Source organism: Labeo rohita, chromosome 20 (assembly GCF_022985175.1).
Source record: "Labeo rohita strain BAU-BD-2019 chromosome 20, IGBB_LRoh.1.0, whole genome shotgun sequence".
NCBI classification, from domain to species: domain Eukaryota; kingdom Metazoa; phylum Chordata; class Actinopteri; order Cypriniformes; family Cyprinidae; genus Labeo; species Labeo rohita.
The window spans coordinates 22498191-22525691 of NC_066888.1; the positions used below are offsets into that span (position 1 = coordinate 22498191).

The 27501-nt window shown below is 34.5% G+C and overlaps 2 protein-coding genes across 2 annotated transcripts; one reads left to right on the forward strand and one right to left on the reverse strand.

The window, feature by feature from the left end:
- Nucleotides 1-28: 28 nt before the first annotated feature.
- elp3 (elongator acetyltransferase complex subunit 3) lies at nucleotides 29-19315 on the forward strand. Its single transcript, XM_051138628.1, has 15 exons — nucleotides 29-215; nucleotides 707-806; nucleotides 886-1024; nucleotides 1133-1203; nucleotides 2916-2979; nucleotides 3092-3160; nucleotides 3350-3504; nucleotides 8576-8737; nucleotides 9903-10029; nucleotides 14916-15109; nucleotides 16327-16417; nucleotides 16495-16560; nucleotides 16645-16872; nucleotides 17898-17979; nucleotides 18620-19315. The coding sequence occupies exons 1-15, from the start codon at nucleotides 194-196 to the stop codon at nucleotides 18694-18696; spliced, it is 1647 nt and encodes a 548-aa protein (XP_050994585.1). The 5' UTR covers nucleotides 29-193; the 3' UTR covers nucleotides 18697-19315.
- Nucleotides 19316-20904: 1589 nt separating this feature from the next.
- Nucleotides 20905-27362, reverse strand: si:ch211-63o20.7 (Serine/threonine-protein kinase pdik1l-B-like). Its single transcript, XM_051138633.1, has 4 exons — nucleotides 27182-27362; nucleotides 25371-26063; nucleotides 23183-23408; nucleotides 20905-22343 (listed from the first exon to the last, which is right to left on the reverse strand). Exons 2-4 carry the CDS (start codon nucleotides 25983-25985, stop codon nucleotides 22111-22113), a joined length of 1074 nt encoding a protein of 357 aa, XP_050994590.1. The 5' UTR covers nucleotides 25986-26063; nucleotides 27182-27362; the 3' UTR covers nucleotides 20905-22110.
- Between the last annotated feature and the right edge of the window lie 139 nt (nucleotides 27363-27501).

Sequence of the window (27501 nt, forward strand, 5' to 3'; positions counted from 1 at the left end):
AGCAAAGTGCGTGACAGCTTTGCGACAACTGCACTCACATGTGTTGCTTTACGACACACGCAGTCGCTGTACGGAAGAGTGTAGCGTGTTTACTGATGTTGACATTTTTATCCGTTGTTTGATGATATAACTAACTACAAGTTTGAGTGTTTATGATATACGAGTTCTAGAGTATTTGTAGCTTGTTTCCAAGATGGGAAAGCCGAAAAAGAAGAGTAAGTATTTACTGCTAATTTTAAGGCGAACGTGTTCTGTTAGTTAGCTGTTGTTGAAAGCATGTTGTAATGTCTAAATTACTAAGACTTGAGTATTGTATACTTATCATATATAAGGCAATATTATGTTTTAACACAAGCAGTTTCGTAAATGTTCGTCACTGTTAAAATGACAATGTGACAAAAAGTTAGTCATGTAAATGAATACTTTTTTGATGTTTTGTTAAGTAAGCTTTCGTTTGGAAGGTAGCTACTAATGTTTTCATAAGTAGAAAATATGTCAGGATATTGCATTTTGGGTTAGACGTAAAGTTTATGATAAAAAGTTGTATCAGTCAAAGCTGTCAGTCTATCCCAAGTAACTAGTTCTGTCCTTTAACTAGTCCTTAGCAGCAGTGACAGTGGAATCTGCATTCTCCTGAGAAAAAGTAAGCATAGAGGTTGGTGTTTCTCTAACATTATCTTTCTGTTTAACTTTGTGTCCACATCAGGTGACTTGAGCCGTGCAGAACTGATGATGATGACAATCGCAGATGTCATCAAGCAGTTGGTTGAGGCCCACGAACAAGGAAAAGATATTAACCTTAACAAGTCAGTGCAATTTTAAATTTCAAAAAGTTAGAACTTGGAAAATGGGACACTAAGATGGCTAACTGGTGTTTTTTTATAGAGTCAAGACAAAGACATCAGCCAAGTATGGTCTCTCGGCACAGCCACGGCTGGTGGACATCATTGCTGCAGTGCCGCCTCACTACAGAAGAGCGTTGGTGCCCAAACTGAAAGCCAAACCCATTCGGACTGCCAGTGGGGTAAGGATGGCCTGTTGGCCCTTTGCTATTTGTATTGGGGTGATGTAAGGATATCATAATGTAGAAATTAAACTGCAGCACAGACTTTGATTTAATATTTCTTTGTAGATTGCAGTTGTTGCAGTGATGTGCAAGCCACATCGCTGCCCACACATCAGCTTCACAGGCAACATCTGTGTGTGAGTATGACCGGAATAATGTGTGTTTGTAATTATTTTACACTACTGTTGGAACGTTTAGTTTAGTCTTTTGTTTTTTTAAACATATTTTATGTATTTACACTGCCGTTCAAACATTTGGGATCAGTATGATTTTTAATGTTTTTAAAGAATTCTGTTATGCTCACTAAGGCTGCATTTACTTGATCAAAAATACAGAAAAAAACTGTAATATTGTGAAATATTATTACAGTTCAAAATAGTTGTTTACTATTTTAATATACTTTAAAATCTAATATTATTCTTGTGATGAAAAGCTGAATTTTCATCAGCCATTACTCCAGTCTTCAGTGTCACATGATCCTTCAGAAATCATTCTAATATGCCGATTTATTACTTTTATTATCAATGTTGGAAACAGTTGTGCTGCTTAATATTTTTTTGGAACATGTGATTCTTTTTTCAGGATTCTTTGGTAAATAAAAAGAACAGCATTTATTTAAAATAGAAATTATTTCTAACAATATAAGTCTTTGCTATCACTTTTTATCAATTTAACACATCCTTGGTCTTATCTATCTAATCTATGTGTCTATTAATTTCTTTACAAAAAAAACGAAAGTATAAAAATGTACTGACCACAAACTACTTTTTATATTGTTACAAAATAAGTTATATTGTTTTAAATAAGTGCTGTTCTTTGTAACTTTTTATTTATTAAAGAATCCTGAATAAAAGTATCACAGGTTTCTAACTAAATATTAGGCAGCACAACTGTTAACATTAATAATAAATCAGAATATTAGAATGATTTCTGAAGGATCATGTGACACTGAAGACTGGAGTAATGTTGCTGAAGATTCAGCTTTGCATCACAGAAATTAATTACATTTTAAAATTGTTTGAAAATAATTTGTTTAAAATTATTGACGTACAAAACCATTATTTTACATTGTAATATTGTGAAATATTCTTTCATTTTTTTTCTGGATTTTTGATCAAATAATTGCAGCCTTGATAAGAATAAGAAAAATAAAATAAAAATCTCACTGATCCCAAACGACACTGAACGGCAGTGTGTTTATTTAATTTTTTATTAGGAATTAAGAATTCTTTCATTGAGCAAGAATGGATTAAATAGATCAAAAGTGACAGTACGGCATTTATAATGATATAAAGTTGTTTTATTTTAAATAAATGATGTTCTTAACTTTTAACTATTCATCAAAAAAGTGTTCCCAGTTCCCATTTATCAGCACAACTGTTTTCAACACTGAAAATATTAACAAATATTTCTTAAGCACCATATCAGCATATTAAAATGAAGGATCGTGTGACACTGAAAACTGGAGCTTTGCTATCGTAAATAAATTACATTTGTATTAAAATGTACTGTGAATGTAAATGTGTATTATAATATTTCACAATATTACTGTTTTACTGTATGTTTGGTTAAAGAAAAGCTATGTTCTTATGAACATAGTAGATTCCTTTCAAAGATGTTAAAAATTCTAAGCGATCCTAAACATTTGAACAGCAGTATACATTTATTCATTCAGCCCGTGCTTTTATACAAACAACCTATTCATCCTATAGAACGGCACCATGAACCTTTTACAGTACATATTCCATGTGGGCCTGCATCTGGTTCAAGCAGTTAGCATTATGCATCAGTTGGAGGAAACTTTCATAAGCAAAATATAATGATGCAGTTTGTTTTTATTTTCAAACAGCTACTGCCCAGGGGGTCCGGACTCAGATTTTGAATATTCCACACAGTCTTACACAGGATATGAGGTAATTATCCTTCTGTATCTCATACCAATGCTATCACACATGTTTTTATGAGTTTTGCACTGATGTTACGCTATATGCTTCATTTTAATTGTCTGTTCACCCTCTTACCCAGCCCACGTCAATGAGAGCCATCCGTGCACGATACGATCCTTACCTCCAGACTAGGCACAGAGTAGAACAGGTGAGTCATCTTCACTGTGCATATTTATAAGCAGCATTTTCTGCTTTGTACAGTTAAAATCATAAGGGATCATAAGCTACTCAATGGTTTTGATTTTACGGTGTACATCTGCAAGGTTGATGATCCTCTCAGCTTTTCCAGTCATTAGATGATGTTAATGTCATTACGCTGCTGTGTTTGCACATCTAGCTCAAGCAGCTGGGTCACAGCGTGGATAAAGTGGAGTTCATTGTAATGGGAGGCACATTCATGGCTTTGCCTGAGGAGTACAGGGACTATTTCATCCGTAACCTCCACGACGCGCTGTCAGGACACACGTCCAACAATGTCACTGAAGCTGTCAGGTACCAGTGCCCTATGATAAACTTGTCTATGACTGATAGAATCAGGCGAACCTTAATTACGAATTTCGTGGCACAAATTTCTCAGTGCCAGGAGAGGGCAAGGAACAGTCCATCTCCAGTTGGTGACAACATTCTCTGTGGCATAATATGCTTGTTTTTGTAAGAATTAGTCTAGTTCTGTTATCTGTCATCAAATGTTGCTTGAAATCAAGTTTTAAATTACCATATACACTACCAGTCAAAAGTTTTTGAACAGTAAGAGTTTTTTTTTTTTAAAGAATTTTCTTATGCTTACCAAGCCTGCATTTATTTGATCCGAAATACAGCAAAAGCAGTAATATTGTGAAATATTTTTACTGTTTAAAATAACTGCTTTCTATTTTAAAATAGTTTAAAATGTAATTTATTCCTGTGATCAAAGCTACGTTTTCAGCATCATTACTCCAGGCTTCAGTGTCACATGATCCTTCAGAAATCATTCTAATATGCTGATTTCAAGAAACGTTTTTTTTTTTTTGTTATTATCATTATCAATATTTAAAACAGTTGAGTAAATTATAGAAATAATACTTTTATTTAGCAAAGATGCTTTAAATTGATCTAAAGTGATGATAAAGACATTTATAATGTTACAATAGATTTCTATTTTGGATAAATGCTGTTCTTCTGAACTTTCTATTAATCAAAAAAACTGAAGAAATTCTACTCAGCTGTTTTCAATATAATAACAATAATAATAAATGTTTTTTGAGCAGCAAATCTAAATTTTAGGATGATTTCTGAAGAATCATACAACTGGAGTAATGATGCTAAAAATTCAGTTTTGAAATCACAAGAATAAATTACATTTTTAAAATAAATTCAAGTAGAACAGTTATATATGGTAATAAATGACTGATACTACAATTATGTGCAATTTTGTTTAAATAAAAATAAAACACAAAAAACTGAATGTATAAACTAAGTGAATTTAGACATAAATAAAATTTTATTGGCCACACACAATCATATGTAGTATGAAATGCAGCGAAATTCGTTTTATAACTCTGTGTACATAATAAAAAATAAGTAAAAACCATAAAAATACAAAACAAACCATCATAAAAAATTAAAAATCAGAAATAGATTTATAAAAAATAACAAATAAGAAATAGAATGTCTTGGTGCCCTAGGAAAGACAAAAATGCTTTGTGGCATTATGTTGCTTGTCTTTGTAATAATTCATTCAACTAATTTCTATTATCTATCATCAATGCTGCTTGAAATCAAGTTTGTTTGTTTCTTTCGATTTAAATTACATTTTAAAATGTAAAATTTAGGTGTCACAAAATCATAATTTTCAAATTATATTGGCCACACAGAACTATAAACAGTGTGAAATGCAGTGAAAATCTTTTTATAACTTTGTGTACATAATAAAAAATAAGTAGAAAAATAAAAAGAAATAGATTTGTAAAAAATAAGAAATAGAATATGCGTGCTCTAGGAAAGATAAGATGTTCCGTGGCATAATGTTGCTTGTTGTTAAAATTATTAATTTCACTAATTTCTATTATCTATCATCAAACTCTGCTTGAAATTAATTTTTTTTTCCCAATTTAAATTAAAATTTAAAATGTAAAATTTAGGCATCACAAAGTCATAATATTCAAATATATTGTCCCCACAGAACCATTAATGATATGAAATGCAGTGAAATTCTTTTTATAACTTTGTGTACATAATAAAAAAAATAAGTAGAAAACATAAAAAAATACAAAACATAAACAATCATAAAAAAATAAAAATCAGAAATAGATTTATAAATAATAACAAATAAGAAATAGAATATCTGGGTGCTCTAGGAAAGACAAAATGTTCTGTGGCATAATGTTGCTTGTTGTTGAAATAATTAATTGCACTAATTTTTTTATTATCTATCATCAAATGCTGCTTGAAATTAAAATTTAAAATGTAAAACTTAAAGGAACACAAAATCATAATATTTAAATTTTATTGGCCACACAGAATTATAAACCATATGAAATGCAGTGAAATTAACTTTTTATAACTGTGTACATAAAAAAAAAAACAAAGCAAAAATAACATGAATCAGAAACAAATGATAAATATAATATTTATTTGTTACAAGTGGGTGCATTTAACGGTGTTAGTGATTTAATTTAAAAATTAAATGCTGATTTAGTTTTATTAATTTTATCAGCATTTAATGATGACAAAAGTAGCCGAAATGTAAAAATAGGTATGATAAATATCCATTATCAGCTGATATATATACAATATTAACCAATATAGATAAATATATATATATATATATATATATATAAATATATAAATGACCAAAATATTGTCCATTGACCAACATGACCAGCATATCATGAATGCATACTCAAGTTTTCTCCAGAAGTAATTATATATAAATGCAATTGTCTTCAGTCATGTTACTGGTCCAAGATCAGTCAGTCAGTCAAAGTGCAGGAATTAAAGTGCAGAAGTTCGATAAATGCAGAGGGGATGGAGCAGCTGTGTTGTCTTATGTGTGTCTGGGGAAAATCACTAGTTAATAAGCACTGACCTGGGACCAGTGTTTTTGTTGTTGAGTAATATAAGTCCGTATAAGCAAAATGAACAAATGCAAGCCTTGGATCAGTTAAAGCATAGTGCCAAAAACCTCCTGGTGAGCAAATTTGGTAGGATGGTGGTGTTGGGAGGCTTTTGGACCGGTCTTTAACTATCAGAGCAGCTGCATTGGCTCTGCTTTCTGCCTAGTCACAGAACAATAAGACAGAATGTGGCATTCGGGCTCTTTGCTTAAATGATGATGACAAGATAAAGTGTGTTATTAGTCACATCTGCTGATATGTAATTTAACAGTTTAGCCACCATTAACTTGCACTTTTATGTCTAACCAAGCAAATAAAAGCCTTCTTTTCACTTTGACCAATGGTCTGTATAAAGGTGACGTATGTGATTTATGTGCAACTAACCTCACCAAACAAATCTTTTATATCTTTTTCTGTCTGATAAGATTTGATATCTTTTCAAAAAGGCTCTTTGCGTCAGTTTTGAACAAATGGTGACTCAGATGCTGTTGACCACCCTGGTGACATCAGCTCTCTGAGGAAAGCAGAAGTTTTGAAGTTTGAATGAAAGACAGAGGTGATGATTGCAAGATGTGGAAAGACTGCCACTGCAGGGCGCTGTTAGTTTATTACTGTGTTTTTTGTGTTATTTATTTTACTGATAGAGAGAGGGAGTGTGCATGTTTGTGTGTGTATGTGCGCGCACGTAGGCAGAGGTCCACAGGATTGTCGGCACACCACAGCTTATCAGCGGGTTTGTTAAGATGACACGATTGCCATAATTGTTCCGGCGGCTAATCAGCCAGAGATGGGCGAGACAACAGTTCGATTTCAGGCACATTGCTTATCTCAGCGGAGGATGTGTGTGTGTGTGTGTGTGTGTGTGTGAGAGAGAGAGAGAGAGAAATAAAGAAAATAAGCACAAATGAGAAACGCTCTGTTGGTTTCATAACTACATTGTCTGAAATCCGCAGAAAGAAACAGGAGCTAAATGGACAGGAAGAGTTTTTGGGCTATTAAATGTCCATTAAAACTTCAGAACAATGTCAGGCGTGACAGGAAGCCAAAAACCATGCATTTCAGAATTATTATTAAATTGATGCAAGCCAATACAGTTGGCCAATTGAAACCAGTTCAGTCGTAAAATAGTTTTCATTTTATCATCAGAAACTGCAATAGCAAAATTTTTTCCATCTTATTCAGAATGTTTTTTTAAAAGGCAGTAGTTTTTTGTTTGTTTTGTATTTTAAACATACATTCTACACACATATACACGTATACATACACTGCCGTTCAGAAGTTCAGGTTTGTAATGTTTTTTTAAAGTCTCTTTTGCACATCTGCATTTATTTGATCAAAAAAACAGAAAAACAAAAAAAATTGAAATATTTTTACTATTTAAAAAATTCTCAATATGCTTAAAAAATGTTTCTTATTCTTATCAAGGCTGCAATTATTTGATAAAAAATCCAGAAAAAAACTGAAAGAATATTTCACAATATTACAATGTAAAATAATGGTTTTCTATGTGAATATATTTTAAAATGTAATTTATTTCTGTGATGCAAAGCTGAATTTTTAGCATCATTACTACAGTCTTCATTGTCACATGATTCTTCAGAAATTATTCTAATATGCTGATTTATTATCAGTGATGGAAACAGTTGTGATGCTTTTTGTTTTTGGAACCTGTGATACTTTTTTTTCAGGATTCTTTGATGAATAAAAAGTTAGAAGTCTTTTGAAACAATATACACTACTGTAAAGAAAATAATACTTTTATTTAGCATGGATATTAAATTGATACAAAGTGATAGTAAAGACTTATATTAAGAAATGCTCTTCTTCTTTTTTTTTTTTTTTTTAAATCCTGAAAAAGTGTCACAGGTTCCAAAACAATATGAAGCACACAACTTTTTCCAACATTGATAAGCATAAGAGAAAACTTTTCCCAAACTTTTCTGTGTGTGTGTGTGTGTATATCATTTTTATATTTTTTTAAATAATTCATTTCTTCTCAACAGTGCTGCTTTTTTTTTCAAAATAAAGTAAAAATTATCATTTTGTGAAATAGTATTACAGTTCAAGTAACTGTTTTCTATTTTGATATATTTTAAAATGTAATTTATTCCTGTGAAGACAAAGCTGAATTATCATCGGTCATTACTCCAGTCTTCAGTGTCACATGATCCTTCAGAAATCATTTGGTGCTTAAGAAACATTCCTTATTATTATCAGTGCTGAAAACAGATGCTGCTTAATGTTTTTGTGGAAACCGTGATAGATTTTCTTCAGGATTCTTTGAAAAGAAAGTTTAAAAGAACAGCTTTTATTTGAAATAGAAATCTTTTTGTAACATTTTTAATGTCTGTCACTTTTTAAAAAAAATAATGTGTCCCTACTAATTTCTTTTAAAAAGCACATATTTAAATAGATGCATACATACATAAAATAGTATCAGAATTTCTAAATTGATATTTTTTCTTCAGATACTCTGAACGCAGTAACACCAAATGTGTCGGCATCACGATTGAGACCAGACCGGACTACTGCCTGAAGAGACACTTGAGTGACATGCTGGCCTACGGTTGCACCAGACTAGAGATCGGCGTACAGAGTGTTTATGAAGATGTGGCTCGTGATACCAACAGGTCAGAGTTTGCTGCTTTTTAAATATAAGTTACAAGCCACAGAGTAAAAGAGTGTTTGGTATTTAGATAAACCTGGGATGTTAATTAGCATAACATCAGTGTTAAGACTGTTTCCGGCTCATGTTGGTAATTGCAGTTACTCGCATGATTATGTGTCATTTAGGAATTACTTAAAGGGAAGGAATTAGTAGACTTGGCAACTAATGCTAATTACTCTGTACTTGTACTCTTTAGTGTAGTTGTAAGTGCTGTGCTGAAGAACAGAGTGAAATTTAAGTGGCCTTGTTAAAAACAAATAATTAGAAAATGAACACTTTTACCCAGTCATATTACCATTCAAAATTTGTTTTTGGTGATTTAAGTTGTTTTACAAAACTTAGAATGATATTTAATTTGTAACTGCATATACAGTTGAAGTCAAAAGTTTACATATACCTTGCAGAATATGCAAAATGTTAATTATTTTACCAAAATAAGAGGGATTATACAAAATGCATGTTTTTTTTATTTTTATTTAGTACAGACCTGAATAAGATATCTCACTTAAAAGATGTTTACATATAGTCCACAAGAGAAAATAATAGTTGAATTTATAAAAATTACCCCGTTCAAAAATGTGCATTCGCTTAATTGTTACCTGAATGATCCACAGTTGTTTGTTTTTTTGATTTAGTGATAGTTGTTCATGAGTCCCTTGTCTGTCTTGAACATTTAAACTGCTTGCTGTTCTTCAGAAAATCGTTTAGGTCCCACAAATTCTTTGGTTTTTCAGCATTTTTGTGTATTTGAACCCTTTCCAACAATGACTGTATGATTTTGAGATCCTTTTCACACTGAGAACACCTAAGGGACTCATGCAACTATTACTGAAGGTTCAAAAACTCACTGATGCTCCAGAAGGAAAAATGGTGCATTAAAAGCCAGAGGGTGAAAACTTTTGGAATTTGAAGATCAGGATAAATGTAACTTAATTTTTTTCTTTTGGGAAACATGTATCTTCTGTAGCTTCTGAAGGGCAGTACTAAATAAAAAAAATATGATATTTAGGCAAAATAAGAAAAATGTACACATGTTCATTCTGTTTAAAAGTTTACACCCCTGGTTCTTAATGCACTGTATCTTATGCTCTTGTACATTTTATATTGACTTTATGTTCTGTCTCCAGGGGTCATACTGTTCGGGCTGTGTGTGAATCTTTTCACCTTGCTAAGGATGCTGGTTTCAAAGTTGTAGCCCACATGATGCCAGACTTACCCAATGTCGGTATGGAAAGAGATGTGGAGCAGTTTATAGTGAGTACTTCATGGATCAGTGTAATGCTACTGCACTCATCTTTAAAATCTGCCACCAAGCACAGTGTGAAAATTATGGAATCATTTCATATTTTGAGTATATATCTCATAGGTTCTTTCGTATATCATAACCAAGCCAAAATTAAAAATGCACAGATGAGATTTTCAGTGAAGAATGACTTTAATTTTTAGTCTGTTCCTCACATAAAGCTATTTAAAAAGCCATTAGAAGATTTGTAATATAGCACAAAAGTAGTTCATTTTTGGTGATTTTTGGAAAGACGGTATTTAATATTCTGCCAAATGCTCATTTGGTTTTTGCTTAAATAAAATAAGTCATGCAAGAGTGGAAATAATGACAGTTTTCATTCTAAAAACACTTTCAAAAGTGCTACTTCAATAATCATGTTAGGATTACTTCAAATAAGTCTCAAACGTAATCTTAAAGAGGATTATGGGAAGTAGTGCTTTTTAATTTAAGGTCCTCATACTTACAACTGTTTATTCTTTAAGCTCTTTTAATGTAAATGAACTGAGGAGTTGAGAGACAGACAACTGCAGAGGGTTATTTAAATGCGCAGGTTTATCGCCGTATACCTCACAGGTTATGCAGGTGGCTTACAAAATGTCATTTTCATCAACTAAAGGACTTCTGTTAATCAATGTTTCTCTGAAATGGCTGTTGGGATATCTAGAATTTCCATATTACTTTCGGGTGCTCTATTAACTTTAGCACTCAAAGTATCAAAGTAACTGAGCTGTAGTTGTCATCAGTCAGGCTTCCCAGAGGTATGAGGACAAGAAATGAGAAATTAAATGTCTCACCTTTAGAAAAGCTTGAATAAAAAATAAATAGCAAAATGAAATTGTTTTCCATATCACGCAGCCCTAGAAGAGGCAAACAGAGGTTATACGCAAAATGTACAGTACAGGAACACTGTAACATGACTACCCCAAGGAGCAATCCGCTTTTATCGGATGCAGTAGCTAATTGTTACATAGCAGGAATGATGGGAGAATGTAAATGAAGTGGGGAGTGATGCGCCATGGCAGGCTGCTCTTTTATGTCCTCTGTCAGTGTCCAGCTGTGACGCATTGGTTCGCATTATCAGGGGCTTCATTATGCGAAGTGAATAGAGCATTCATTATGGTGGGTTTCATTACCGAAGCATGGAGATCCAATCAGTGACTGCGCTCTGGAACCCATTCAAAGTGATTCTCTCTGAAAGACTGTATTAAACACCAACCGGGAGCAATCCAGGTGCCAACAGGTTTCTATGATGTCTTAAGCGAACGCTGTCAGCGCACGATCTTGGGGAGTGTAGTGATTTTTAAAGCGGGTGATTATTTCCCATTAGGAGAACAGAAGAGCCTAGGATGAAGTGAATGACGTTAATGCTGCATACGAAACATCATGATTAACTGAGTGCAATTATATAAATACTATTTTGCATTAACAGTCACATAAATGCCACTTAACTGTAGAAGAGAACCATTAACTTTTTACTGCAATCATCCAGTCTCTAGAGTCTCGGAAGGCATGTGTCTCTAAAGCTAAAAGTCTTTGCTTAGATTTTTACATTGTTGTACCAAGCCCACATTACACCTACCTCGTTTCCCCTGGGACGCTCTTACTCGCCTCCACGCTGCTGCAATCATCTGACAGCTCCAAAACATTTGGACAGCAATAGCTTTTTTCCCTTTATTTGTACGATTTGTAATTGTAATATTGCAATTAGAGGCCAAAGGTGCAGACAGTGTATTTTAAAATATTACCTTTTTTTGGTTCCCTTTTAATGTTAGTCAGCATTACTTGTACCAAAAACCAGCATTTGGAGCCATGAATTCTGATTAAATAAAGTGTAACCGATGTGATTCTTTTACAAGAACTCTTAATAGTGAAAAAAAACTTTTTATCACCGTTCAAGAGAGTTCCCAGTAAAGGGTTTAGGTTTGTGCTCAATAATTATTTGTGCACAATTTTTGCCTTGATATGACATTATTTTTACTGTTGCTTCAGGTTAGAGATGTACCGATATTAAAGTTCTTGCTGATACCGCTAAGACAATTAATTATTTAATATATTATTAATTAATGGCTGGCAGTTACAAATAAAATGGTCAATTATTTTTATGCTATAGCTATTAACTGATAAGTTAACGATATTAAAATTTTGTCTAATGCTGATAAAACGGTTAGTTATTCTTATATTATGGCCAATAACCGATAAATTACCGATATTACAATATTTGCTGATGCTGATAAGACGGTTACTTATTTTTATGGTATGGCCAATAACTATTAAGTTACCAGTATTAAAATTCTGGCTAATGCTGATAAGATGGTTATTTATTTTTATGTTATGGCCAATAACCTATAAGTTACCGATATTAAAATTCTGGCTGATGCTGATAAGACTGTTAGTTATTTTTATGGTACGGCCAATAACCGATAACTTAACGATATAAAAATTTTGGCTGATGCTGATTGGACGGTTACTTATTTTTATGTTATGGCCAATAACCGATAAGCTACTGATATTAAAATTCTGGCTGATGCTACTGATATTAAAATTCTGGCTGATGCTGATTGAACGGTTAGTTATTTTTTTTATGGTATGGCCAATAACCATTATGTAACCGATATTAAAATTCTTACTGATGCTGATAAGACAGTTAATTATTTCCATATTATGGCCAATAACCAAGAAGGTACCGATATTAAAATTCTGGCTGATGCTGATTAGACGGTTAGTTATTTTTATGTTATGGCAAATAACCAATAAGTTAACGATATTAAAATCCTGACTGATGCTGATTAGATGGTTAGTTATTTTTATGGCATGGCCAATAACCAATAAGTTACCGATATTAAACTTCTGGCTGATCCTGAAAAGACATTTAATATTTTCATGTTATGGCCAATAACCAAGAAGTTATCGATGTTAAAATTCTGGCTGATGCTGATAAGATGGTTAATTATTTTCATGTTTTGGCCAATAACTGATATTTAAATTCTGGCTGATGCTGATAAAATGGTTAGTTATTTTTATGATATGGCCAAAAACAAATAAGTTACAGATATTACATTCTGTCTGACACTAATAAGACGGTTAATTATTATGTTATGGAAGATAACCAAAAAAATGTCTGATATTACAATTCTGGCTAAAACTAATAATATGATTAATTATTGTCATGTTATGAACATTAAGCGTTAAATTTTTGATATTATAAAATTTCTTTTAATAAATTTGCTACATTAAAATTCTTGCTAACACAAAAAAAAAGATTATCATTATTATCATGTTATGGCTGTTAAGCGATAAATGACCAATATTAAAATTCTGTCTAAAATGATCAATGATTTGCATATTACAGCCATTAACCAATAAATCTAAAGTGTTGAAGTACTATACTATTTTGTCTAAATGAAAAATAAAACAAAAATCTAGAAACTAAAATCATTTAGGCATCACATTATAATGCACAGTATAAAAATGTATGTTCATGTTAATATTTGCTAAAGGCTGTATTTAACAATGCTATTAAATTAGTGTTATTTGCATTTTGTTTCTCTGCAGTTAAACACTGCACTACACTCCTATCTGTAGATTTGAGTCAGCATGACCACATCCCATCAAACTCACTTGTACAATAATGCTCAGTGTATTTGTCAGCAAAGTGCCTGCCACTTTGTTTCCACTTCATATTCCTGACCAAGTTGTTGCATTTTCTCAATGAAATGAAAGCTACCACTCAAAGCACGGCACTTTGTGCACTTTTGACGATAATCGGCTCGTTTTACAATTTCGCCTATTAATTCCTTCAGCGACTTATTAATATCCGTTGCACTCATACGTTAGAGTGTATATTAAATCGTCTCTCACACACCTGTTGTGATATCTCTGTGATAGAGAGCCATTAGGAAGCAGTGTGTCAGAGCGGGAGAGAGGGAGATTAATGGCTGTGGAAGGTGGTCTCTGACCCCACTGCTATCAGCTCTCCTCCTCCGCCACCGTGTGCCCACACAACCTCACCTGTGTCACCCACCAGCAGCGCTCGGCCGGTTTATCTCACCTAACCTGCTTTCTCCGATGCTCGTGCTCTCCTCCTCCCCTCCCACTTCCGTATTTGCCCGCTCGCTCTCCGTCACGCCTCCCCCCACCTTTCGAGACGGGGACCTGTCGGCGCTATCTCAGGACGAGTGTGCGGTGGAAAGGAGCGTGGCTTAGTGATAATGGAATCCCATTACTGACTCGTCCGACTCTCACTTCTCACTTATCAGACTGTTTGCAGGCTCCCCTCCCTACATAAAAAAGAACACTCAGCGTAAATATATCACACAAAGACTCATTTCATTTGACTCTTAGAGTAAGGAGAACCTCAAAGCGCATGGCAAGTCGTGACTCAAATAATCTGTCATTTCAATTTGTCTGTTAAAGGCAGCTATTTTTGTTTGTTTATGCTATTTACAGCCACTGTTTAGTTTGGACTCATGCAGCGTTTGTTTAAATGCACCAGTGTCCAGTTGGATGATTCGCTAGTGTGTCAGGAAGCAGGACAGTACCAATTAAATGACCACTGGCATTGTCTCTTTGATTGTAATGGTTACATTTCTGAGTCCACTGCATGAACTCTGAGCTTTTCAAAGTGACAAGGGTAAAACAGATTCCCTAGCAATTATGCGTTAACTAGAAGACGTAAGCATGGAGGACTTGAAACTTTCTTTTTCCAGTTTACCAATTCTTGAACTTGTGAATGATGCTACTTTTCAGTTAAAAAGTAAATTGAAAATGATTTTAATGTTTTTATCAGTGTTAATAACAAAGTAGTGGACTCATGTTTGCACTGCTCTGCTAAAACATATCTTGTCTCATTCACCAGGAGTTTTTTGAGAATCCGGCATTCAGACCAGACGGGCTCAAACTGTACCCTACACTGGTGATTCGAGGTACTGGACTGTATGAGCTGTGGAAAACAGGCCGCTATAAGAGCTACTCTCCCAGTGCTTTAGTGGATCTTGTAGCACGAATTCTAGCGCTGGTCCCACCATGGACTCGTGTGTACCGTGTACAGAGGTAAGATGGACCTGATGTTACAGTTTTCCAGATACTGCCTTTCCAAGTTTGTTTTTGGCCATAATTATAGTTCCTCTCATTTGACTTAAAATTGCAATATTAATACACTGACATTACAATTTACAGTACATTTCAAAGGATTTCAGTATATTTTAAAATATAATTCATTCCTGTGGTGTCAAAGCTGAATTTACAGAAGCCATTTCTCCAGTCTTCAGTGTCACATGATCCTTGAGAAATCATTTAAAGATTCAGATTTTCAAATCTGATTCAAATCTTTCAGGTCATGCCAGCCTCTGACCTGCAAATCTAAATAGTGAAAAGACCAACAAAATATCATGCTGTGACTGGTTATTTTCTGATATTAAAATCTATATTATTTTGTGTTAAATTAATCAAAAACAAATGACTAAAAATCAGTAATTTAAAATGAAATGAGTGCAGTTAGACATCACAACATTATGTATCGTGAAAAATGTTGAGTTTGGTTAAGTTGTTTTTGTAAAGTGTTGTTAAATTATACGATTTTAAAAACTTTAAGGGAGAAGTTCACTTCCAGAACAAAAATTTACAGACAGTGTACTCACCCCCTTGTCATCCAAGATGTTCATATCTTTGTTTCTTCAGTCATAAAGAAATTATGTTTTTTGAGGAATGGTGCCTTCAAGTTTGATCTTTCACAATGCAGTTTAAATGCAGTTTCAAAGGGCTCTAAATGATCCTAGCCGAGGAAAAAGTGTCTTATCTAGCGAAACAATCCGTTTTGTTTTGTTTTTTTTAAATGGACAATTTATATACTCTTTAACCTCAAACGCTCATCTTGTCTAGCTCTGCATAAACTCTGTGTATTCCGGTTCAATGCCCATCTCATTTTCTTCTTCAAATCATCCTACATCGCTGTTTTGCCTTTTTTTGTAAAGGGCATTTGAAATTCTTTGCACTGGGTCAGTACTTCTGCAGCTATGTAGGATGATTTTAATCTAGGTAGGACCCTTCTTCCTCGGCTAGGGTCATTTAGAGCCTTTTGAAGCTGCATTTAAACTGCATTTTGGAAGTTCAAACTCGGGGGCACCATAGAACTCCACTATATGGAGAGAAATCCTTAAATATTTTACTCAAACAACAATTTCTTTATGATTAAAGAAAGAAAGATGTGTGACCACCATTTAGTTTTTAAACCACTTTGAAGAAAGCTGATGATCTCTGGCCCTTTTCAGGGATATCCCAATGCCATTGGTGAGCTCTGGGGTGGAACATGGGAATTTGAGAGAGCTGGCATTGGCCAGAATGAAAGACATGGGCACTGAGGTAACCTTAAATTATCAGTCATTTAGTTTGTTTTTTGTTTAGAGCTATTAAATACAAGCTGTTGTTGATTCTTGCAGTGTAGAGACGTACGAACCAGAGAAGTGGGCATACAAGAGATTCATCACAAAGTTCGACCATATCAGGTAATTCATGTTCTCTGTTAATAATAAGCATGTACAGTTAGAAACAGGAAGTAATTTCTAAAATAAATCCTGTTCTTCTCGTAGGTTGAGTTGATCCGCAGAGACTATGTGGCTAATGGGGGCTGGGAGACCTTCCTGTCTTATGAGGACCCCGAGCAGGACATTTTAATTGGTCTCCTGCGTCTTCGTCGCTGCTCACCACAGTCCTTCCGGCCCGAGTTGAAGGGTGGCGTTTCCATTGTTCGGGAGCTGCATGTCTACGGAAGCGTGGTCCCTGTCAGCAGCCGAGACCCCAGCAAGTTTCAACATCAGGTAAAGACACCTTATTTCTGCCAGTAAAACACGACAAAGTAACTTTAGTGTCACTTTGAAAAATAATGAACAGATGATTTGTCATTAAAGGATTAGTTCAGTCCTGAATTTAAATTTCCTGATAATTTACTCACCTCATGTCATCCAAGATGTTTATGTCTTTCTTTCTACAGTCAAAAAAAATAAGGTTTTTGAGGAAAACACTCCAGGATTTTTATCCATAAAGTGGACTTCAATGGTGCCCGATGGGTTGAAGGTCCAAATTGTAGTTTTAGTGCCACTTCAAAGGGCTCTACAGGATCCCAGCCCAAGGAATAAGGGTCTTATCTTGACGAAACAATTGGCCATTTTCTAAAAAAAAAAAAAAAAATACAAATTTATATACTTTTTAACCACAAATGCTCATCTCGCACTAGCTCTGTGATGCATGTCCACGACTTCACACATTATGTAATCATGTTGGAAAGGTATTCTATTTCAAAAAGGTAGGGTAGAGCATAAAACTCCATCTCATTTTCTTATCCAACTTCAAAATCATCCGACATCATTGTTTTACCTTTTTTTTGGTGTTTGAGGGTGTTTTGACTTTTTTGCATGTTTGTCACATTTGTGACTACGTAATGCATTAAGTCATGGATGCAGAGCTAGTGCAAGATGAGCATTTGTGGTTAAAAAGTATACACATTTTTTTTTTTTTTTTTTTTTAAGAAAATGACCAATTGTTTCTCTACATTAAGACCCTTATTCCTCAGCTGGGATCGTGTAGAGCTGCATTGAAACTGCAGTTTGGACCTTCAACTCATTGGTCCCCATTTAAGTTCACAATATGGAGAATAATCCTGAAATGTCTTCCTCAAAAACCTTAATTTCTTTTAGTGTCAAGATAAATATAAATTTGTGCAAATTGCCCAGATTTGAACCATTTCATTTTTAAGGCTTCGTCTTTTTAATGTATTTTACATGAAAATATAGTCTCACTGACTGCACATTCTAAAAGGTTCTTTTCTCCCCATGTGCATTTGTAGGGTTTTGGGATGATGTTGATGGAGGAGGCTGAGAGGATAGCCAGGGATGAGCACGGCTCGAGCAAATTGGCTGTTATCTCAGGTATCAAAAATATTCTCAGCGTTAACGGAATGGCGCATTCATTTTGTTGGGTTCTCCTCTTGCCCTCGCTTGAAAAGAATGAATACGAAATTTTGACATGCACCTCCCCAAATCAGCTGCAGGATGGAGATAACAGCAATTGGAAAATAAATGAAAATCTGTATTCATATTATTCCGGCTCTGACACTTTAATGCGAGTGCGTGATAACTTTTGTACTCGCATGTCTGACAAAGAAAGCAAAACAACAGTAGAATATATTGGAAATACAGTGCAATTTTCTTGTTTTAAGTATTTTGGCTAAAATTATGGTTCCTCTCAAATCACCAAAAAGGGTGATATTCTTTTTCCTTCAGTCAGAGCAAATTCATTACAATTTAAAACAGCTGTTTACTATTTTAATATTTTTTTTTTTAGTATAGTCCTGTGACGGCAAAGCTAAATTTTCAGCACCAATTACTCCAATCGTCAGGATCACATGATCCTTCAGAAATCATTCTAATATGCTGATTTGGTGCTCAAGTAACATTTAATATCACTATTGAAAACAGTTGAAAATCAGTATTGAAACCATTATACATTTCTTTGATGATTTAAAAAGGTCAAGTTGACAGCATTGTTCATGTTTTATGTTGGGTTCAGGTGTCGGAACAAGGAATTACTACAGAAAAATGGGTTATGAACTGGAGGGGCCGTATATGGTGAAAAACCTTTACTGAAGCATAGAGGAATCCAAACCAAGATGTATCATATTCCCTGGAGAATATCGTCTAATATGCAGGACAATGACTTTAAGGGGATCTTTACAGCCAACTATAATTGGACTGGGCATGAGGAGGACTACAGCGAGCGTGTGGTCAGCCAATTCTGTTACATGGCAGCCAAAGAGAGTATTCTGTACTTCTCTTATGAAGACCTTGATGCAAGTATCAATGCTTGTTAGAAAGGTACAGCATTCTCCCTTGGCCACAGCTCCCATTTTACAGAGTTCTCTCTTCAGTGTACTTGCCAGTGCATTTGCTTCTCTGGGATAACACTCATATTTTTGTCACATTATTTTTGGTTTCTACTGACAACATTGGACATAATAGAGAGAAGTAAAAAAAACTGGAGGATCTCCTTTATCTTGTTATAAAAGCGCACATTTTTCATGTGGATTTCGGAGGGGGGAAATTATTTATGCTTGCCGCTTGGCACATTTGATTAATCCACCATTTTTCTTGTTCTGTTCATTTTGAAGATGGGTTAATTGCATTTTCATGTTTTCTTGGCTTTGCATGAAAAGCATTCATCTGGTCATTTTTTATTGTTAATAAAAGATACTTATCCAGGATTTTACTTATCACCACATGATTGTACATTGTCATAAATCACACGTTGGCACAAAGGCAGGCGATTTGGATGGAGTTGAATAGGCATAATACAGCCATCACTGAACATTCAAAGGAATTAATGGGTAAGAAATCATCCGCGGCACTCTCCTGTCCGGCTCAGATATGAAAAACTGTCGCCAGAATGATTGAAATTCAATTGCTTCTATTTTTGACAGAAAGAAAAGTTCACTGCTGCGTTTCAGTGACTGTCACCACACCACCAATTTCTGAAAAATGTCGTCTGGTGTGGCGAGAGCTCTCCTCCGCAGGAGACCTCATGATATGTCTGCTGATGGGTTTTTACTGCTTCATTTGACATCGCAATAGCAGATTATATCGCTATCTCTGTCTGTGAGTCAAGGTGTCAGGCGAATGATGACCGACCACCCTTTAAAGCTAAGCTCAGTCAGATCACACTTGTAAGAGGTTTGTCATCAGAGAAATAGCTTCCAATAAATGGCAAGATGTTGTTTTGCCACCTCCCCGCAATAAAGTGAAGGTTGATATCGTAATTTCCCGGCACAGACCCTTTGTTTTTAATGACTTAATAACCTCACGTTTAAATGATGAACAGTGGCATTGTGTCATCCTACACAGCATTCAGCAGCTTTCCCTAAATCTTAGTTTTAACTACACAATGCCATAACAGATTTCGCTAATTACACCGGCTCATAACGGTCATCATTCCTCTTAAGTCTTACCAATGCAGAATAAAAACTGATGTAGCCGAGATGATGACCTCAGAGAATGAACGAGTGCTGTGTTTAGATAATGTGCATATTTCACCACCGAGGTCAAGATGAGCCATAGCGGCGTTTCATTTGCAAACCAGCGAAGCGTGAGGAAAAGGGCAAAGTGTCTCTAGAGATGGAAATGTCACAGATGAGATCCACTTAGAAGGATTCTCAGACGCTTTATGTTATTGCCGGCGAGGCTGTAAGGTTTCAAAACCCTTTAACACTCACGAAAGTCATTAATATTCAACTTTGGCATTATTATTGGCCTTCATCAACTCAACGCTGCAGTTAACTGCTTTTTGTCTTGATCATAGAGATTTCTGTTTTGAAAAAAAAAACAGCTGATTTACTCTCAGAAGGTTTTTCATTTTCTAGACCTGAGAAGTTATTGAACACGAATTGAGCCAAATATCATTTATATCCATCACAAACAGGGACTTCAATTTCCTGTGGAAGATTGAGTGTTTTTTCCCAACCAGAAAGCCATCTGAAGCATTCTGTAAGGAAAAAAAAAACATCTAAGACTGGCCACTGGAGCTGCAGAAACCATGACAGTCCTGTCGCTGGCAAACAGGCGATCTGAATGATTGATACGTGTGCCGTTTTTCACAGATGCACATTAGGGGAGACAGAATTATTTCCCCTCCGATCTAGATGTTGAACATGCGCCACCAGCTGTGAAACTTCAAAGGTTTCAGTCGTTTTGACTTTCTATAATTACACTGTCGCTTCAAGGAGGCGATTTGTGGTGTGACCGTTTTGAATGCTCAGTTTCTTGTGTCTGACAACACAACTATAACCGATTATGACTGGCTATCCTTATAAGCATGAAGGCTGTATTACAAATTCCACAGATAAAGCAAGTTTGGACTCGGAAAACATGTTTTTCCACTCAAGACTGTATTGTTTCACTTGTTTTATATTGTTCTTTGTTGACTTCACAATAAATACATGAAATTACATTTAAATCACTGAAAACACCACAAAAGAGAGCAAAAACTGAGTTATACTAACAGGACTGCATGATACTGAAGAATCTAATATGATAATGCTTCAAGTGTGCAAAGTCAATTAAAATTACATTTAAGAACAAATGATATAATCAACATACATGTTTCAAGCTTTATCTGGTGAAAACTACCTAAAAACTATTTTTTAACATCAATTTAAGAAACACTTTAAATATCACTCTTTGCTAAACTTGGTATTATATAGCTACATCAACAACTTTTAGAAGTATAAAATCATTCGATTTATCGCAAGTCATGAAATGCATATAGCGATTTATTAATTTGCGATATCTGGATATATCATGCAGCCCTATATAATAATTGCATTGAAATTATAGTACAATTTATAAAGCATCATATAGTAACAGACACGGCACTCAAATTTAAGGTAAATAAAACTTTTTTTTTTTTTTTTTAACTTAAAGGGACAGTTTACCCAAAAATGAAAATTCTGTCATTAATTACTCAGCCTCATATTGTTCCAAACCTGTAAGACCTTTGTTCATCTTAAAAACACAAATATAGATATTTTTGATCCAATCTAAGAGCTTTCTGACCCTCTAAGGACAGGAATCCAACTGAACGAAAAAGAAAAACAACTTTATTTAACGATTTTTCTCTTCCGTGTCAATGTTCGCCACCATTATGAAGAGTACCCCAACACATTTTCATATCTTCATAATATTACGGTTGAACCACGGATATCACAAAGACTATTTTAACATGTCCTTACTACATTTCTGGGCCTGGGAACATTTTAGTCACATTGCTGTCTATGTAGGGTCAGAAAGCTCTTGGATTTCATCAAAAGTATCTCAATTTGTGTTCTGAAGATGAACAAAAGCCTTACTGGTTTGGAACGACATGAGGGTGCGTAATTAATGACAGAATTTTCATTTTTGGCTGAGCTATCTCCAAGTAGACAAACACTACCACAGCTGTTTGATAACTTTTTTGGCTTCATTTTCAAGTTTTTCAGTGTATAAAGGAGACCACTAGCATGCTGCCTGAGATCAGTGCACCTCTATGGCACGGCGGACCCTCTTCTCCAGCTGTTCTGCCATGGGCCGGGTGTCAGGGTCAGAATCTAGCATGTCCATCAGCAGCTCGCACATAGCAGGGTTTGGAGGTGGCGGCAGTGGCGGAGCACGTCGTGCCCTCATAGGGATGATCAACTGCAGGTCAGGATTCTCACAAAGCGCCTCACCTAATGGGATGAGCCAGCGGCCTCGCATTGCATATGCACCTAGAACAACACCGAATAAACAGGAAACAGATGTTATGCTTAATCAATTTTCAAGCATTTTGTTGAGCAGGTCCTCCATTCATTTCTGTCTGAGGAGCTTCCTTTGATCCCCCAAATGGTGCATTTGAATTTGCACCACTCATTATAGTTCACCAACACTAGGAAGCAGCAATAAAAACAATCCAATGTATCTGCACGGCACAAACTCATTATTATTCACAAAACTTCAAGGCAAACAAACCACACAGAGAGGTTAATGTGTGGAATGATGTTAATTGCCCTTATATAAATAAGCTGCAACATTTGACCTTTTTTTGTATGCCTGCTAGGAGCGCAGTCGCTGGGTTCGAGTAATTACTGAGGACTGCTTGTACAGCTTATGCACTCCATCCAAAACCTGCATCCTCAGACCACTTTAGTTTATCTCAGCTATTATGCATTAAGATAATGGGCTACTATGTCAAGCGCTCAACAACAAAGCTTCCACAGCGATCTGAAGTGGTCCGGATGAGGTAACCTGTCAGAGGAGTATCCAAAATAGCCACCCGCCTGCCAACACCAGTGAAGAGAAGCTCTGGAAATTGTGAGAATTTCTATTCCGGTTCCTAATTTTACTCCTATTTCTGTGAAGTAGATGTGACAATCACAAGATGGTGGGTTTTATATTAATCATCATACCCATTATAAGACCTCATTTACTGCATATACAAGTTCCTGTTTCATTTTAATCATAACAATACATGCATCATGGAACTAGATTGATTAAATAAAGACAAAAACATTAAAAACATTAAATGGGTAGTGCTAAATGAGCCATTCCCCCCCGTCCCTCAACTAACCCAGTTGTTCTTGATTAGTGCCATCCTCTAGGAAAGTGATTCTCTCCAGCACAGCCCAGAAAAGAACACCCAGAGAGAAGATGTCAGCCTGGGCGGTATAACTACGACCTGCCCAAACTTCTGGAGCCATGTAGAAGTCTGAGCCGCAGGTAGAGGAAAGAGCCAGTCTACTCTGGACACCATCTGTAGGATTGTCCACCATCTTACTGAGGCCAAAATCTGCCACCTGTAAGACATGAGGAGGGAGTTAACATGGTGTTAATAACTTTTAGTTTTTACATTTATGTGTAATTAAATAACTATTAAATGTATTTATTTAAATTAATATTTTATAAGAAATATTAAAATAATATAACATTTAAAATAAACATATTTAGAATAAATATACAGCACCAGTAAAAAGTTTTTGAACAGTAAGATTTTTAATGTGTTTTAAAGAAGCCTGCGTTTATTTGATCCGAGGTACAGCAAAAGCAGTAAAATTTTGAAATATTTTTACTATGTAAAATAACTGTTTTCTATTTGAATGTATTTTCAAATGTAATTTATTCCTGTGATTTCAAAGCTGAATTTTTAGTATCTTTACTCCAGTCACATGATTCTTTAGAAATCATTCTAATATTCTGATTTGCTGCTCAAAAAAAACATACTATTATGTTGAAAACAGATGAGTATATATATTTTTTCAGGTTTCTTTAATATAAAGAAAGTTCAGAAGAACAGCATTTATCTGAAATAGTAATCTTTTGTAACATTATAAATGTCTTTATAATAACTTTTGATAAATAAAAGTATTAATTTCTATCATTTCCAATATGATTTCTGTCATACTCCAAGCTTTTAAATGGCATATAATGTTAAAAAGCGTATTATTTCTAGATAAACACTGATCTTTCTATTCAAAGAATCCTGAAAAAATAAAATGTATTCAACTGTTTTAAATATTGATAATAATATGATAAAATAATATAATAATAAAGTATAATAAAATAATATGATAAAATGTTTCTTGAACAACAAATCAGCATATTAAAATGATTTTTGAAGGATTATGTGACACTTTGATCACAGGAATAAATTGCATTTTAAAATATACTCAAAAAGAAAACAGTTATTTTAAATAGTAAAAATATTTCAAAATTTTACTGTTTTTGCTGTACTTTGGATTAAATAAATGCAGGCTTGGTGAACAGAAGAGACTTTAAAAAATACATTAAAAATCTTTTTGACTGGTAGTGTGTCTATAAAACCATATCTATTCAAATAATTTCTTCTCTTCATTTCACTGAATGAGGGACTCAGGCCATTCATGTTTTCTTAGTCTTAGTCTAGTCTAATATTATTGACAAAACTTTTTCTTACTGCAGTAAATCCTGAAATATACTTGCTTTGGACATTTTTGGAAAATACAAAAGCAATTATTTTAACAACTATAGATAACTCTAATTCTAGATAAGCCTAGGGCAACTTACTATCCACTTTGTGCGATGCCTAATATTTGACTGGTACACATTTAGAGCACATTGAATCTGTCGCTTCAAAGCACACTACATTGATTGTCTCTACATGCAATGACACGTAAAAACTCATTATTTGAAACTTTAGAAGAATGGATTTTAAGACAATCCATTTCAAACTTTATCTGTACAGCGATTGTTTTGCTAGCCTTGGTATTGATTAACAGAATAGGCTCAAAGGGTTCAGGCACATTTCGTCATTATACAAAAAAGTTTTTCGGACGTGAAAAAAAAGCATGATTAATGATCTGGGTGGAAAAAACACCAGCAATAATATAAATGCATTTTTTTCTTTTTTTCTTATCAGCACTCTAAACCGTGAATTGTGTTTTACGTTGTAGGGCAACACCAAAGCATTTGTCTATCATGCAAATACAAGTTCAAAAGTACTTTTGTAATGCTTTGTTATTTATCACAGCCAAGTGGAACAATTTCCACGCCTCTGGACTAATAAAAACGGAAAGAGGTAGAGGAAAAAAAGACAAAATGTGGGTCTATAAGTATAGACCATTTCAAAAACAACATGAAAGCTTGTAAAAATGCAAATCGGGCCCATGACAATTGCACTTAGTTTGACTCCAAATACTCCATATGCCATTAGCATTTTAACTAATATTATTGTTTCTTAGAAGTACATGCTTGTAACCCTGTGGTATGCATTCTTTTTGTACCTTCATGACTGGTCCTGTTTTAGTAAGACAGACAAGGACATTATCTGGCTTTATATCACGGTGCACAATTCCATGCCCGTGCAGGAACGCAATGGCACTGGCGAGTTGCCGAACCACTGCATAGTTGCACTCAGCATCTGGCGGCCTGGATAGAATATACTGACTCAAATCCCCTCCTTCGCAGTACTCCATCACCAACCAAAGGGCAAAGCAGCGCCTAGGAACCTCCTCTGTGGACATCAGCCTCCTTTTTGACCTGGAGGGATTTCTCGGTTGGGCTTTTGAGTCTTTGTCCACTACTCTTCCTTTGAGAGCACTCTCCACCAAATCCAAAGGCAGCCTCCCTGATCTCAGGGGCTGCAGTGTTCTAGGTCCCGTCTGTAAGAGGCAGTTGTATAGAGCGATGACATTGGGGTGGGTTCGTGCTGTGATTCTCATAGCCCAGAGTTCCTGCAGGTAGAGCTCTATACTCTCTGGGCTACAACATGGTAGACGTTTAATGGCCACCGTGTCACCCCTCTCGCCCCACCAGCCGGTCTCTGTTACGCGTCCCTTGAAGACCACTCCATAGCTTCCCCGGCCCACTTCCTGCTGCAAAGTGTAGATATCGTCCATCCTAGGAGCCTTTGTTGTTCACTGCATCAAATGCGAGATTCGCTGGGGTTCTCAGGTGTTGAGTGTTATTTCATTGTTCTGATATTACAAGCAAAGAAATATATAATTAGTTACAATAACCACTTTTTATTTTACATTTTAACATATGTACACTACCAGTCAAAAGTTTTTGAATAGTAAGACTTTTCATGTTTTTTTAAATAAGGTTCAAGCCTGCATTTGTTCGATCCAAAATACAGAAAAAACAGTAAAATTTGAAATATTTTTACTATTACGGATTTCTGTTTAGATATATTTTAAAATATTATTTATTCCTGTGATTTCAAAGCTGATTTTTTTAGCATCATTACTCCTGTCACAAGATCCTTCGGAAATCATTCTAATATTATGGTTTGCTGCTCAAAAAACATTATTATTTTTATTATGTTGAAAACAGCCGAGTAGAATTTTTTCAGGTTTCTTTGATGAATAGAAAGTTAAAAAGAACGGCATTTATCTGAAATAGAATGTTACAAAATGTTGTAATGATCACTTTTCCTTGCTGAATAAATGTATAAATTTAATTAAAAAAACAAAACAAAACTCCAAGCTTTTAAATATTATAGTGTATAATGTTACAAAAGCTTTTTATTTCAGATAAATGCTGATCTTTGGATCTTTCTATTCATCAAAGAATCCTGAAAAAAATGTACCAAATATTGTACCTTAAATATTGTTAATCTATATAATTTACATTTTTTACATTTAAATTACATTTTAAAATATATGCAAATAGAAAGCAGTTATTTTAAATAGTATAAATATTTCTCAATATTCATCAAATAAATGCAGGCTTGGTGAGCATTAGACGTTTCTTTAAAAAAAAAAAAAACACATTAAAAATCTTACTGTTAAAACACTTTTGACTGGTAGTGTACATATAACTTTATGCAAATACATACATAAGCATGTATTTATTTATACAAATACACACAGATCTTAAAATGTAAACAAAGGCATTTAAATGGACGACGCAGTTGTACGTTTTTACGGTTCTTATTAGCAATACAGGACTAACTTACTTGTTTGCTTATATAAATATTGATCTTCCTTTACAATAAAAGAGAGATAGAAGCAGTTAAATTATACTAAATACTTAAGCATTTACAATTTTGCGTTGTTTTTTGTCTTTTTGTCAATAAACTGAATAAACGTACCCGTGAAATTGCTGCAAACGGAAAGTGTCGTTACTCAAACTTTTTTGATCCAATGTATAATTAATAAAAAACGTATTAACGTGATATCTCAACACACTTACAATCATTACAACTTGAAAAGCAACATAACAACGTACAACGTAAACAGCATTTCCGTAATAACACTTCCGTATTTTTTAGATCTTCGCGCGTCTGGTGCTGTTCTGCGTTTCTATTGGTCAATATCATTACAAATGACAGCGTTCACCAATAAGATACGAGAACGTCACAACACATATTTAAAAGTGACCAGTCAAATTATATCAAGTATTTAGTATCTT